This window comes from Amphibalanus amphitrite, unplaced genomic scaffold (assembly GCF_019059575.1).
Source record: "Amphibalanus amphitrite isolate SeventyFive unplaced genomic scaffold, NRLGWU_Aamphi_draft 000202F_arrow, whole genome shotgun sequence".
NCBI lineage: Eukaryota > Metazoa > Arthropoda > Thecostraca > Balanomorpha > Balanidae > Amphibalanus > Amphibalanus amphitrite.
Window position 1 is genome coordinate 319,646 of NW_024881697.1, and position 13,810 is coordinate 333,455.

Genomic DNA, 13,810 nt, shown 5'->3' on the forward strand with positions numbered 1-13,810 from the left:
GGCACTGAAGTTAGCACATTCCATCCTGTCAGGTGTTCAGCTATGACACTATTGTATGAGCAGGTTTTTCACCTGCCTCATAAGACCAAATAATAAATTATTGCAATGCAAATGTTTACAAAATACTTCCTTTGCCATCCAGTTGCTGAGAAAAATACACATAATGGCATAGAAACTTACTGTTCGCCAGCTACCGAACATTAGAAAGTGGGTAGCCCGAACAACACATGAGGTAAAACGCCCCATGGGGCTTTTTGCCCCGCGACCTACTGGGGCGTTTTACCCCATCACGTAGTTCGGTCAGAGAACAACGCCTTGCACTCCAGTAAGACATAATTTAACACGGACCAACCCGGCATGATAAGCGTTAGACAATAGTTGTTCAAAATACATAAAAGTCGTGAGCCTGATGTGGACCATAGAAGAACGCCATGATGCATAATATGACCACAAAACATAAAAATCACTCAAAAAACACATTTTTGGCTATATCTCCCGAAAGAGTCATCACAATTTCTTTCCAGTCTGCTCATATAATGATCATATAGTACACGTTTTATAGAAGAGAGGATGTTTCCCCAGAACTCTGCCAGTTCCGAGAAACATCGGTGAGGCGTTTTACCTCGGCGGGGCGACTTGCCCCGGTCTACCCTATAAAACAACTTCATCAAGACGGACTCGAGGAATACAATTTTTATGCAAAAAAGCATATGATCTTTGCTCAAGTCCACACAGCTAATGCGTGTGAAGGTCAAACAAACAGGTTCAACACAATTTAAAGGGACCCTCCCACCTTAACATTAGTTTTGAGTTGAGATAGCCAAATTGGTGGCCATGGCCTGAAAATACCGGTTTGGGCATTCACAACATCGAAAAATGCTTTAATTCGGAGATATGGAATTTCAAATTTGCAGTTTTCGGATTCTAAGGGGCTAATGCATTGGTATGCCCCCTTAGAATTTGTGACGTCAGCGGAGATCTAACGATTTTTAAATCTTTTACTAAAACGTTTGGCAGCACGCGGTGGTATATGCTGCTTTGCGCGCAACAAGTGCCGCACTTTCAAATAAAGTCGCTAGGAGCAGCGGAGATCCCCAAAAGTAAACAAAAGTAAAAGTCTAATATCTTGAAAACCGGTGAATATTTTTCGATGAAATTTGGTAGATATTCATTTTTGCTCTTTCTGAACCGAGCGACATCACTTTCATGCCAATTCATTAACTTTTTTGAAGGTCGGAGGGTCCCTTTAATGCAGTGATGCAGTTTACCAGCAGGGCAGGTAAGTACAGAGTACAGAATGCCTATGCCAATTGCCAAATAATTTAGAGCATTCATTTGCTAGTTGATTCATATTTGCTGAAAGACCAGTACCATCATAGGTGCCAGAGTAAGCAACGTCTATCAATTCAGCAGCAACGAATATCAGCCTCACAGCAGCATATTTCGGGGTCTTTCGATTTGGCTGAAAATCGGTATATAGGGCCTCCTCGATGCGCTGATTCCGAAAATGTACCTCTTTGGGGTGGTATTTTGCACCGTTAGCCCGCGCCCTGATGGGGTCTGTTTATAACGCGACCTGGTGGGGGGGCTATTTTTGCCCCCCCCTCATATCTCCGAAACTACTGGACGGATCCACAAAATTCAAACGGCGTTCGAAAGGCCTGTCAAATTTGTCGAAGGAAACCAAATTTCATTGACCTCGGGGTCACCGATGACGTCACAGGTCAGGTCAAAGATGAAATGTTTCACCGTTCACGGGTCTTCTAGGGAATGCGCTACAACACCGAGGAAAACGCATTTTGTCGAGAATCAGCGATAGGGCGTCAGTTGCCTAGTAGATATGTTGCTATTAGAGGACACTGACAATACCAGGTCAGGTCACAGGTCAGGTCACCAAGGGTCAGAGGTCAGGTCACATGAGCCCAACTTTACTACTGTTAACGCCAGACCCCTTGAGACCCTAATTTTTCGCGATTATTTTTAAATGCGTGGAAGAATTTCAACCAAACTCAGGACATGGCCGTTTCAAGACCTGCCGAAACTTTTACAATTTAGATATTTTGTCGCCATTTCAATACTTCAGGCACTTCTCATTGACTCGTAATGTTAAATTTCGAGCAAGATTTTCACCCGGTGTGTAGAGGCTATCACCAGTCAGTCTGTGATACGTTATGACGTCAAAGCTAAGCCCCGCCTCTGTGGTCTTGGCCTGCGGCGGTTTCGGGCCGGCGCGCGGTCACTCGCGCTGTGGCGTGGAGCGGGGACGGTCGAGCGGTGCCGAAAGCCGGCGGAGTTGTGCGTAACGTCTTGTCTGACAGTGCCCAAAGAGCGACATGATGACTGAGGAGCCATAAATGCTCAATTGCGCATTGCTTGTACAATGCTGATAGGTTCGCTGATATTTGTTTTATTTTTCATAAGCTGCAAATGACTGGCAGATGGCATATGCCTGACATAAGGTTAGGAAATATTCACCTGTATCTTAAGCCTATGGCGTTGCAGATAATGTGATAATGGGATGTCGGATGTCATCAAGTAGTTGCTGATTTGTAAATCGCTATGCAACCATCGAACAGCGCAATAATTAGTTAATTGCCTTCGCTTCACATCATAAGGCTCGCTCATATTTCAAACATATATCCTACATCGAAAATCGTATTTGTTAGGAATCTTTAACGTTTGTTCGAAGCATGTGTGAGTAGTAGGTTGAGGAGTGATGGTTCTCTTGGTCCTATATACGAGAGTCAACAAGAGCCTAACATTTACTTGACCGTCTGCTGCAATTTGAATTGATACATAGCACGTGAAGCGTCAGCGAAATTCATAGTCCATTACAGATGGCAGGGGTGTCGTGTGTACAGAGGTCGCTGATGGGCACGGGTCAATGCCGCAGTCGTGGGCGGAGCCTAATGTCATATGACGTATGAAAGCCCCTATCCAGGATGGAAAAACAGTTAACATTACGAGTCAATGACAAGTGCCACAAATATTTAAATGGCAACAAAACGTATTTGAAGAAAAAGTTTCGGCAGGTCTTGAAACAGCTATTTCCTAAATATGGTTGAAATTATTCCACGCATTTAAAAATAATCGCGAAAAATTAGGGTCTCAACGGGTCTGGCGTTAACAGTAGGGTTGTGTGATGCATGATTTATGGCCAATTTTTCATTTCCAACTCTATGGTGTTGGTTATAACCCTATTCCTGGCGGGGGGGGGCCTCAGGAGCCCCCCCCCTGAGGTTTTTTGGTTATTTCTCCCAAACGCGTTGAGCTAGGAAGCTCAAATTTTCTGACTTTTCCTAAAAGGCTTCTACGCAACATGTCTGAAAATTTTGAGTTGATCTGACCTCAGGTCAGGTCACCACAGGCGGCTTGGTGACCCTACCTAAGAAAAGTTTGCAATCACGCCAGAGCTAGAGTTTTTGACCGATCAATTTCTTCTCTTCAGGCTTTAGTTAGGGTACCAGTATGTGCAATTTGTATATCTCTGAATTTTGATATCGGTGACCTAAGGTCAGGTCAGTTTCGCGACCTCCCCATTATAAGTCAATGGGGGAAAAATCAACTCCCTGTTTTTACCACTAAAACGGGTCGGAATGGCCCCATATACCATACATGACTTCATATACGATCAACCTTCACTACCTTGAGGTCTGTTTTGCTGTTGGGCAGCTGTGAGGTCATGTGACGTCATCAAAGGTCACCAAAGGTTTTTGGCCAATAACTCCGTACAGGAACAAGATACAGACGCGTGGATGGTCTCATTGTGTTCAGCTCGTCAAGACGCATCGAATGATATACATGATGACCTCGAGGTCACGTGACCTGAGGTCAACCTTTGACCTTGACCTTTCGAGGTCAACATATATAACATTCGATGCGGATTGACGAGAGGATCACGATGATGCCCTTAGTTTGTTCCTATCTTGACTAATTCGAAAGTTATTCGAGAAAAACTCTCCATATCTAGCGCCGCCATTTTGACTTTTTCGACCCCTGTGACGTCATCTTTGACCTGACCTGAAAATGACCTTTGTAAAAATTGTAGACCTTGTCCATGCGTATCTGATGCCGTTTACTGCTTGTCGCTATCTTGCTTCGTTCTCGAGATCTCACGGGGGGGGGGCCGAATCGGCCCCCCCCGCCAGTTTCTTGTCCCGGCGGAGCCCGCCAGGAATAGGGATAAGACTATCAGGTACGGCTTAGGTCACTTTCTGGTGAAGTTCAGGTCAAGGTCAGGTCAAGGTCAGGCCAAAAAAGGTCAAATTTTAAAGTTGATAAAATTTTACCAAAGGGATACCTTTTCGGAATCAGCGCATCGAGGAGACCCTGTACACCGATTTTAAGCCAAATCGAAAGACCCCGAAAATTTGCTGCTTAAATCGATATATGCTGCTGAAGTGTTAACGGATCGTTAACTCGTTAACAGTGCAAAATACCACCCCAAAGAGGCACATTTACGAAATCAGCGCATCGAGGAGGCCCTGTATACTGATTTTCAGCCAAATCGTAAGACCCCGCCGTTTCCCGTTAAAATGTTAATTGGTCGTTAACTCGTTAACGGTGCAAAATACCACCCCAAAGAGGTACATTTTCGGAATCAGCGCATCGAGGAGGCCCTGTATTATGATTTTCAGCCAAATCGAAAGTCTCCCGTTAAAATGTTAATTGGTCGTTAACTCGTTAACGGTGCAAAATACCACCCCAAAGAGGAACCTTTTCGGAATCAGCGCATCAAGGAGACCCTGTACACCGATTTTAAGCCAAATCGAAAGACCCCGAAAATTTGCTGCTGAAATGGATATATGCTGCTGAAATGTTAACGGATCGTTAACTCGTTAACGATGCAAAATACCACTCAAAGAGGCACATTTTCGAAATCAGCGCATCGAGAAGGCCCTGTATACTGATTTTCAGCCAAATCGAGAGACCCCGAAATATGCTGCTGTCAGGCTGATATTCGTTGCTGCTGAATTGACAGACGTGAGTAAGTATATGTCAGCAGCATGTGGGTTAGTAGCTAAAAAACGCTCCCACCATGCATACTATAATGCTGTAGCATCATTGATGTATGTTTTGGGAGTGCTGCACCCATTGACATACTCCAAGCACTCAGCTCGCACAGATGGCCAGTGCTAGTTCATGTTCTCCCTCCACATTCATGGCATGTAGGCCACATGTAGGCATGACAAGTGAAACATAAGTTCCTATCATGCCTCTCAATGTTATTATGTTCACAGTTCAGCAATGTCCAAGCCGTAATCAGCCATCATACACCTCCCATATAGCTTGACCCCAGCTGAATGGCCAATCTTTGGGCCTATGCTTGTTATACACATATCCATAATTGGCAAGCCCCCCAGTACCCAAAGATTAGAACAGTTTAAAACAGCCTATCTGCCAGGCTCATGCACTTTCAGCATGCACTCATACATGTTGGTTAACCCGCGCCCTGCTGGGGGGGTGTTTGAACACCCCCCCTTGTGGTTTTTCGCGAATATCTCAAAAACGGCGGCGCGGAGCGCCGCCGTTTTTGGCACACCTTATCATACATCAATTCTACACATGTTGTGAAAATTTCAGACCAAGGTCATTCAAGGTCAGGTCACCAGGTCACTTGAAGTGACCTCACCTCATAAAAAGTTTCAATGTCTGTCATAGCTACACCGAGTGACCGATCGCTTTTAAACTTTCAGCGATTGCTAAGAGCAATAGCATGTACAAAATGTATATCTCAGAATTTTGATATCCGTGACCTAAGGTCAGGTCAATTTTGCGACCTCCCCATTATAAGTCAATGGGAGAAAATTGAAATGCGCCTCTTTTGGATGAAAGACATTATAAACACTCCCAAACACCGAATTACAAGTGGTTTAGACACACTGAACATGAAAATGGTGTCCGTGACCCTTGTTTATGCCCTGAGGTCATCTTAGGTCACGAATGGTATCTAACAGTTTTTCGCAAATAACTTTTGATAGAGGCATGCTAGAGCGATGAAAACGCCTTAGATGTGTTCAGCTCGACGATACGGATCGACTGATATGCAACATGACCCTTTCCGGTCAGGTCATGACCTTGACCTGAGGTCAAATTTTCAAGTTGACCTTTCAAGGTCAAGTTATAGTTCATTCGATGCGTCTTGACGAGAGGAACACGATGCCGGTAAAAGTAAGCTCGTACAGGGCTTGGGTCAAAAGTTATTGAAGAAAAACTGTTTCCGAAAAAATCGGCTATTTTTGCAGTTTTTGCCCCCTGCAGGCAAAACCGTTGACGTTAGGTCAAATCTGAGAGAATTACTCAGAAAGGGCGTTAATAGGGCTATCGAATGCGCTTTTCCGCGGCGCTGTAGCTCTATTGGTTCCCGAGTTATGCGTTGGCTTCTTGGAAATTTTCGCCATTCGACCTGGAAATCGGCGAAATTTTGCCTTCAATGACCTCTGGTGACCTGACCTTTGACCTGACCAAAAAAGTGACCGAAGTGATTTCGTCATTATTTTTGACGCTCTTTCGAACGCCGCCTTCTGCGTATCGCTACGTGGCCCAGGAGCCGAGTTACAAGGGGGGGGGGGTGTTCAAACACCCCCCCCCCCAGCAGGGCGTGGAAATCCAGGACCCCCAGCCGGGCGCGGGTTAAAACAGCCTTTCTGCCAGGCTCATGCTTCTGCAGCATGCACACATTCTTTTACACACACACATGCACTCACATAGTTCTACGCAGCTTCAATAGCTCATTGGCAAAGCTGGCAGAAATATGCCTGGGGGGGGGGGCTATTGTTTTTGCTCACATTCGGTAGCATCCGTTATTACTAGCAGCTGGGGTCAGCCATACAGCCATGGCATATAAGCATTTCACATTGCAGTAACCATGCATTTATGGTAGGTGGAGTTCACTTCAGCCATTTTACTATACTCTGTGCGCAGTCTGTGTGATTGTGAGCCATGCCAAAGTACTGCATCTCCTTAAACTCAGTATCTCAGATCAGCACATTTGCTCATTTCATGTTTCCTCTGGCCTTACCCCTCTGACGGTTTGTGTCTGATCGGATTTCAGCTATCTCCTCTAGGTCAGCTGTGCGCTTGACCACAAGGTCCCGTGGGATGGCCTGAAGGGTCTGGGACCTCAGAAATCTACCCTGGTTGGGGTGTTGGTCAGACTTATGCGGAGCAGCATCCATGGCATCCAGGATTTCCTGCTCATTGAACCATGGCTGGATCCTTGCATACCTTTTGTCAGTTGAGTTCCTTGCTAGGATGACTCCATTTTTGGTATGAAAGTTGAGGACCTGCTGCTTGGCACGCATGTCCCCCAAGTATTTGACCATGCGGGCTCTTTTGTCCGTCAAGTTTTCATGGACAGTGATTTTGTCTTTGAGGTCACCTGTCTGGTTGAATTTGGCCTGGTAAACTGCATCCCTGTCATCAAGATCCTGAAATTTGATGAGGATCCTTTTTTATTTCTTAGGCGGTGACATGTCGAGGTTGCCCCTTTCAGATTTATGTTGAGTTGTTCTTTGATGAGTTTGAGAGCTGTCTCACGGGTCTCTGCTGGAGACTCATCATGTCTCCCCTCTGGCACTCCCTCCCCACCTAGGATCAGTGAAGTTTTCCTGTTGTATTGCTCGGCCTCATCTAAAGCCCATTCCAGTTTGGTTATTTTTTTCACTCATTTTTTGTTCTCTGCTTGAAGAGCCATGATATCTCTTTTCATACCTGTTGTTTCCTTTTCCACTGCCTCTGCTATGAGAGCACTAACCTGATCCATGGTCACAACTGTCATGTTGTCAGCGTCCTAGACCTCCAAAACTTATTTCCTACAGCCTATTCAAAAAGAAAGACAAACGTGACGCTTGCGTGGCGCTATGTTTATCAGAGTCTGGCTTCTTAAATGGAATGAATAGGAACTGAGAAAGGAAAAACAATTTAAGTCTACTCACGCAATCACTTATTTGTCAAAACTAATGATTCAACAGCCACTATCTCGCAAATACTCCCGTCAATCAGCTGCGCCGCAATCGCCGAAGTACGGACAGGTCCCACTCGTGCGAGCGCCGCGAACGAAGTGACTTAAACTATACTTAAACTAAACTATAAGCTAAAATAAGTTAAAAAGGAAAACAAAAACTTTTTTAAAAATATGACCCGAAACTAACTACTGTTTTGTATGACCTGCAGGATTGGGTATTAGACCCCGGTCTAGCCTGATCCAACCCGGTCCAACCTGGTTCGGCATCCTCATTTACCTTCGGCCTTGGCCTCGTGACATTCACAGACGTCAGACATCCATCCAACAACTTTGGCCGAAACACTATCCAGCAAGCTGCGCAGGGACGCAGGGCGACGGGTGCTCGTAGCGTTGGGGCTGGGTGATCTGTGTGCCGAGTGCGATGTCGTGGGTTCAAGCCCCACCCGGTTCTGGTTTTATCTAGACACTAATCAAAACCTTTCCTCCTACTGCAACACTGACAAGCACGGTGATTTATCTTTCGTATATCGTTAACGAACCCAAGGCGGAAAGCATTTTCTTCTCGATTGATGTTGTTAACCTATATGGAAGTATACCAATAAATGAGGCCATAGACGCAGTAAGAGAAAAACTAGACGAGCATGGAGATAAGATCGACACATTTGGGTTGACAAAAGATGACATTTCCCGCCTGCTGGAACAAAGCCTTGGAGACAACGTCTTCTCCTTCAACAATGACTACTTCCGACAAAAAGTAGGCATCGCTATGGGGAACCCCTGCGCTCCGCCTCTGGCCATTTTATTCCTCGATCGTTTTGAAACCAAAGCCCTTGCGAACTCCCCTTTGAAACCAGCGTTCCTAGCCCGGTATACAGGGGCGCGGGAACTACTTTCCGACTGGGGGGGGGGGGGGCACACCATAATAGAGATCAACCTAGGGTACCCCCAAATCTAGTTTTCTCACCGGTTTCAGGCCACTTGTTTTTCATCCCTCGGCTTTTTCAACAAAAAAGAAAACATTCGCAAAAAAGTGTGGTATTCCGTCTCAAAGCTGTGGTGGCACCGCCCCCACGGCCCCAGAGTTGGGGGGGGGGGGGGCAAGCTACCCCCACTGCCCCCCGGCTCCCGCGCCTATGCCGGTATATAGATGATTATGCGGGAATCTGGAACCACGGACAGAAGGCATTGGACGATTTTTCAGCGTTCCTCAACAACCAACATCCTAACATATCCTTTACTATGGAGCACAGTAGTCATGGAGTGGGGGTGCCCTTCTTGGACACCTACGTAACCGTAGAGACCCGTGGTGCAAAAACAACGCTGGAAACAGAACTTTTCATCAAGCCAACAAATTCTGGTATCATTCTGCACTCCTCATCGGCACATCCTCAAAGTATTAAGCATAACATTATTCGAAACATGTTTCATAGGGCATTTAACAACTCTTCCAGTAAGGAAAAAGAAATCAGAAGCGTCAACAAGATCTGGCAGTTACTTTTAGAGAACGGATATCCTCCGAAACTGTTAAGGAGACTTCTCAGAGAGGTATAATGGTCAAGGTCAAGAAGGGGTAGAGAGCCACGGAACAAGAGCGGAGGGGGAAACAAGAAAGGGACGGACGAGATAGACGGAGATAGACGTTGCCGTTCATTGACGAGCAACTATCACGGAAAATCAAATCTATCGTGAGAAAATCAAACCTACGCGTACATATAGCATGGAAAAACGAAAACAAACTAAAGAACGCCCTAACAAAATCAGCCATATGCAAACCCAAATGTCCAGGGGGCCAGAGATGTCACTTGACACTTGTGCATGTGTAGCACGCTACATCTTGAACATCTAACGTAGTATCTTTTCGGCACGGCCGGCCCGGTGACGCGCAGCTGAGCAGAGCGCTGCCGCACGCTTCCCTCCCTTGTCATTATTCCCTCCCTCCTCCCACCCGTCCCCAGGTCCACCCTCCCCAATCATTTTTCACTGTCCGCACAGAATGGGCCGCCATTAAACTCCAATTAAGACAAGCACCTCTGAAGACAGTCACATCAGGATGAGTCATTGGTAGTCATTACAAAGCAGCTGAAGCTGTTCAGAATAAAATTGTAAGAGCTGAAGTCTCTGTATTCCTCTTGAACAGTCCCAACACGGCGCCGCCACCACAGCACTGGGCGGGGCCGGGGCACAACACAGAATGACACGTCAACACTGCGCAAAACTCACCACCCCAGCGCCCTCACCGTGCCCGCACTTCATCATGACGCCGGCAGATGGCAGTACCATGCCAGCCGGGCACCCGAGTATCCGTGGCGGCCGACAATTCCCAACATACTCCCACCTGAGGATCTTGTCATCTCGTCACAAGGCCTCAATAACGTAACAAACACAATGCACTTACACTAAATGATACACGAAAGACGGCAATCGCGAATCAAACTTAACTAATAACGAGCCGGCGGCCGAGACACGCGACCCGAGCGGGTCCGATAGGACATCCTTTCGGCCGCTTGAACAGAGGGTACATTGCTTGACCTGTGAGCACGTGAGCGACTCACACCAGAACTGTCACAGGTACCACCAGATCCGTGATCGGTAACACTGAACCCGTCATCGGATCCGTCACGAGGGCTATCAGAGAGATCGGAGCCGGCATCTACAATCTCCAAGCGGTGCAGACGCTGAACAGCACACGTATACACACCTTTACACGTCCGCACATCAACACTCCTCACAATGCCGTCTTTACCAGGGTGCAGCCTCTCTACCGTTCCCCAGGGCCACTGCAAACGTGGCACGTTATCTCGGTGGATCATCACGACTGATCCCACCCGCAAACCACCTCTGGACTTGAAATTGGGAACGAGAGCAGGCAAGTTTCGGACATAATCCTCTCTCCACACCCGCCAGAACTGCTCTAGACGGGACCGACGGACAGACTCACGCTGGCAGAGTGAGCTCACAGACACATTCTCAGGATCCTCCACCACATCGGGGCCAAATACAGAACCACGACCGATCAGGAAATGATTCGGAGTCAAGGGTTCGTCACAGGCGCTGTCATCAGTCACAAATGTCAGTGGTCGGGAGTTAATGCACGACTCGATCTCGTGAAGGACTGTCTCCAGCTCAGCACGCGTGAGACACCTCCTGCCGAGAGCCTTACGCAGGCCGACCTTCACCGAGCGCACAAGCCGCTCCCACCATCCACCATACCAGGGTGCAGACGGCACGATGAACCTCCACTCGGGAGCCGAATCAGCCATGGTGTCTCTGAGACGAGCCGCACACGCCTTAAAAGTAGCAGCGTTGTCAGAATAGATGACAGCCGGCCATCCCCGTCTGGCGGCGAAACGCCTCAGCGCCATGACAAAAGCAGGCAGGGACAGCGCGTCAGTCAGCTCCAGATGGACGGCACGTGTGGTCCCACACGTGAAGAGACAGACATAGAACTTCTTCCCCGGCTGGTCCACGGAGAAGAGCGGGCCTGCAAAATCAATGCCCGTCACACTGAACGGAGACGACTCCGTCACCCGGACACGCGGCAGTGGGCCAGCCGGCTCACAACACGCTGGCGAGTCCTGTCTCTGGCATGCCAGACACTCACGCTTCACTGATTTGGCAATGCGCCGTGCCGACACAATCCAGTAAGTTCGGCGCAGTGCGCACAGCAGAGTGCCGACACCCGCGTGGCACATCAACCTGTGCTGGAAGCGAACGATAAGTCGAGACAGGTGACACTTCGGTAGGATGATCGGATGTTTCTCGTCAGCCGACAGATCAGACATCTGAAGGCGGCCTCTCCTGCGGAGCAGACCGTCCTCAGCCAGGTACGGGGCCAGTCTGTACAAAGGAGACGACCTGGACACCGCTTTACCCTGCTCAAGCGCCGAGTACTCGAAACGGTAACTGGCGCGCTGCGTCTGTTGAATCAGAACAGCCTTGGCCTGACAAAGCTCTTCATAGGATAGCTCAGCTGACAGATCACGGCTCTCAGGATGCCGCAGATTCAGAACAAAACGTCTCACCCACGCCGTGACACGAACGGCCTTTGTCAGCGAGCTCCACCGCTCCACGGGAAACACGCAGTCTCGAGATTCAGCACCAGGCTGAGACATCAGCACGACAGGCGGGATCAGCCCATCAGCACTCGCCTGAGTAGAGAGCACTCGGTCAGTGTCCTCTCTGTCCTCCGGCCCTTCGTTCACCAGTTCCTCGCTCACGAACAGCTGACTCTCGGCCGGTGGTCTACCCGAAGACAGAAGCCACTCCGGACCCCGCAGCCACAGTGACGAGCCGATCAGCTGATCCGCCATCAGACCCCTGGAGGCAGCGTCAGCAGGATTGTCAGTGCTACTGACGTGGCCCCAGCTGGACGGGTCGGTGAGCTCCTGAATCTCTCCCACTCGATTCCGGACAAACTGCTTCCACTTGGCTGGTGAGCTCCTCACCCACGCCAGCGCCACAGTGGAGTCGGTCCAGCAGAAAACCGGCACAGAGCTGGGCAGCTCCAGTGCGGTAGACACGTGACGTGCCAGGCGAGCCGCCAACAAACAGGCCAGCAGCTCCAGCCTGGGAAGGGTCACTGTCCTCACAGGCGCCACCCGAGCGCGCGCCATCACGAACGTCACGCCAAATCCTCCACTGGGGAGGCAGTAGCGCACATAGGACACACATCCGTAACCCTTCGTGCTGGCATCCGCAAACACATGAATCTCGAGACCCTGCACGTTAGACCAGCACACACCTTTCAACATGAAACACCTGGGAATCCTGACGCTGGGTAGCTCAGAAAGGCCTGCCACCCATCTGCGAAAGGTCTCGGACAGCTCATCACCGAGTGGCTCGTCCCACTCAAGACCAAGCAGCCACAACTGCTGGAACAGGACCTTGAGGACCATCAGAAATGGAACGAGAAATCCCAGCGGATCAAACATTCTAGCTAAAAAGCTAAGAAGTATTCGTTTGATAGGAACCACATCAGGTGGAATGTGTACTCCATCATAGCGCAGAACATCACTGGTCGGGTCCCAGCGGACACCTAGGATCTTCAACCTGTCCTCCTCAGAATACTGAGAGGCGTCAGCGCCATCAAGAACGACCTCACTGTTAGAGTGGCACTTACTGAGTGTCATGCCGGCCTGAGACAAGATCTCCTTCCCTTCCAGGAACAGCTGCTTGGCCGCTGCCTCTGTGTCGGCTCCTGTTAGCCAGTCGTCCACATAGAGGTTGTTCTGCAGCTCAGATACAACCGTCGAGTCAGACTGTGGACAGAGGCGTAAGTGATGTTTCACGGTCGCGTTCAGCAGAAAGGGTGAAGACGACACGCCAAAGGGGACGCGACAGAACCTCATGTGTCGCACCTGACCACCATCATCCCACAGGAAGCGCAGGCAGTCACGATCTTCGGGTCTCACTGACATCTGCAAGAATGCCTTACTGATGTCACCAGTCACTGCAAACTGGTGCCGCCTGAACCTAAGAAGTACATCAGTCAGGTTGGGAATCAGTGAGGGCCCAGTCTCCAGACAGTCATTCAAGGAGATGCCGTTAGCACCAGCGGCAGAGGCATCAAAGACCGGTCGAACTTTGGTACTAGAACTCTCAGGACGCAGAACAGGTCGATGAGGCATGTAATACGTCCTGCCGGAGGGGCCATCAACCTCACTCTCCGGAACCTCCTCAATGACACCACTATTCTCCATTTCACACAGAACATCATGATACTGAGAATGAAGCTCATCATCCCTGTCCAGTCTACGAGACAAACTCCTGAGACGGCTCTCAGCGGCTGGTAAGTTGGTCTGAAGCTCAGGAAGATAAGAATCCTCCTTCTTTGGAAGTGCCACC

The 13,810-nt window shown here is 48.8% G+C and overlaps 1 protein-coding gene across 1 annotated transcript; it reads right to left on the minus strand.

Annotated features, from left to right (window-relative positions):
• Window positions 1–10,086: 10,086 nt before the first annotated feature.
• Window positions 10,087–12,889, minus strand: LOC122384903. Its single transcript, XM_043372712.1, has one exon. It carries the CDS (start codon window positions 12,859–12,861, stop codon window positions 10,405–10,407), a length of 2,457 nt encoding a protein of 818 aa, XP_043228647.1. The 5' UTR covers window positions 12,862–12,889; the 3' UTR covers window positions 10,087–10,404.
• Window positions 12,890–13,810: the final 921 nt, after the last annotated feature.

What these genes read in the sequence shown, in the direction of transcription:
- LOC122384903 (XM_043372712.1), bottom strand. Translation starts at nt 12,861, where the DNA reads ATGGTCCTCAAGGTCCTGTTCCAGCAGTTGTGGCTGCTTGGTCTTGAG.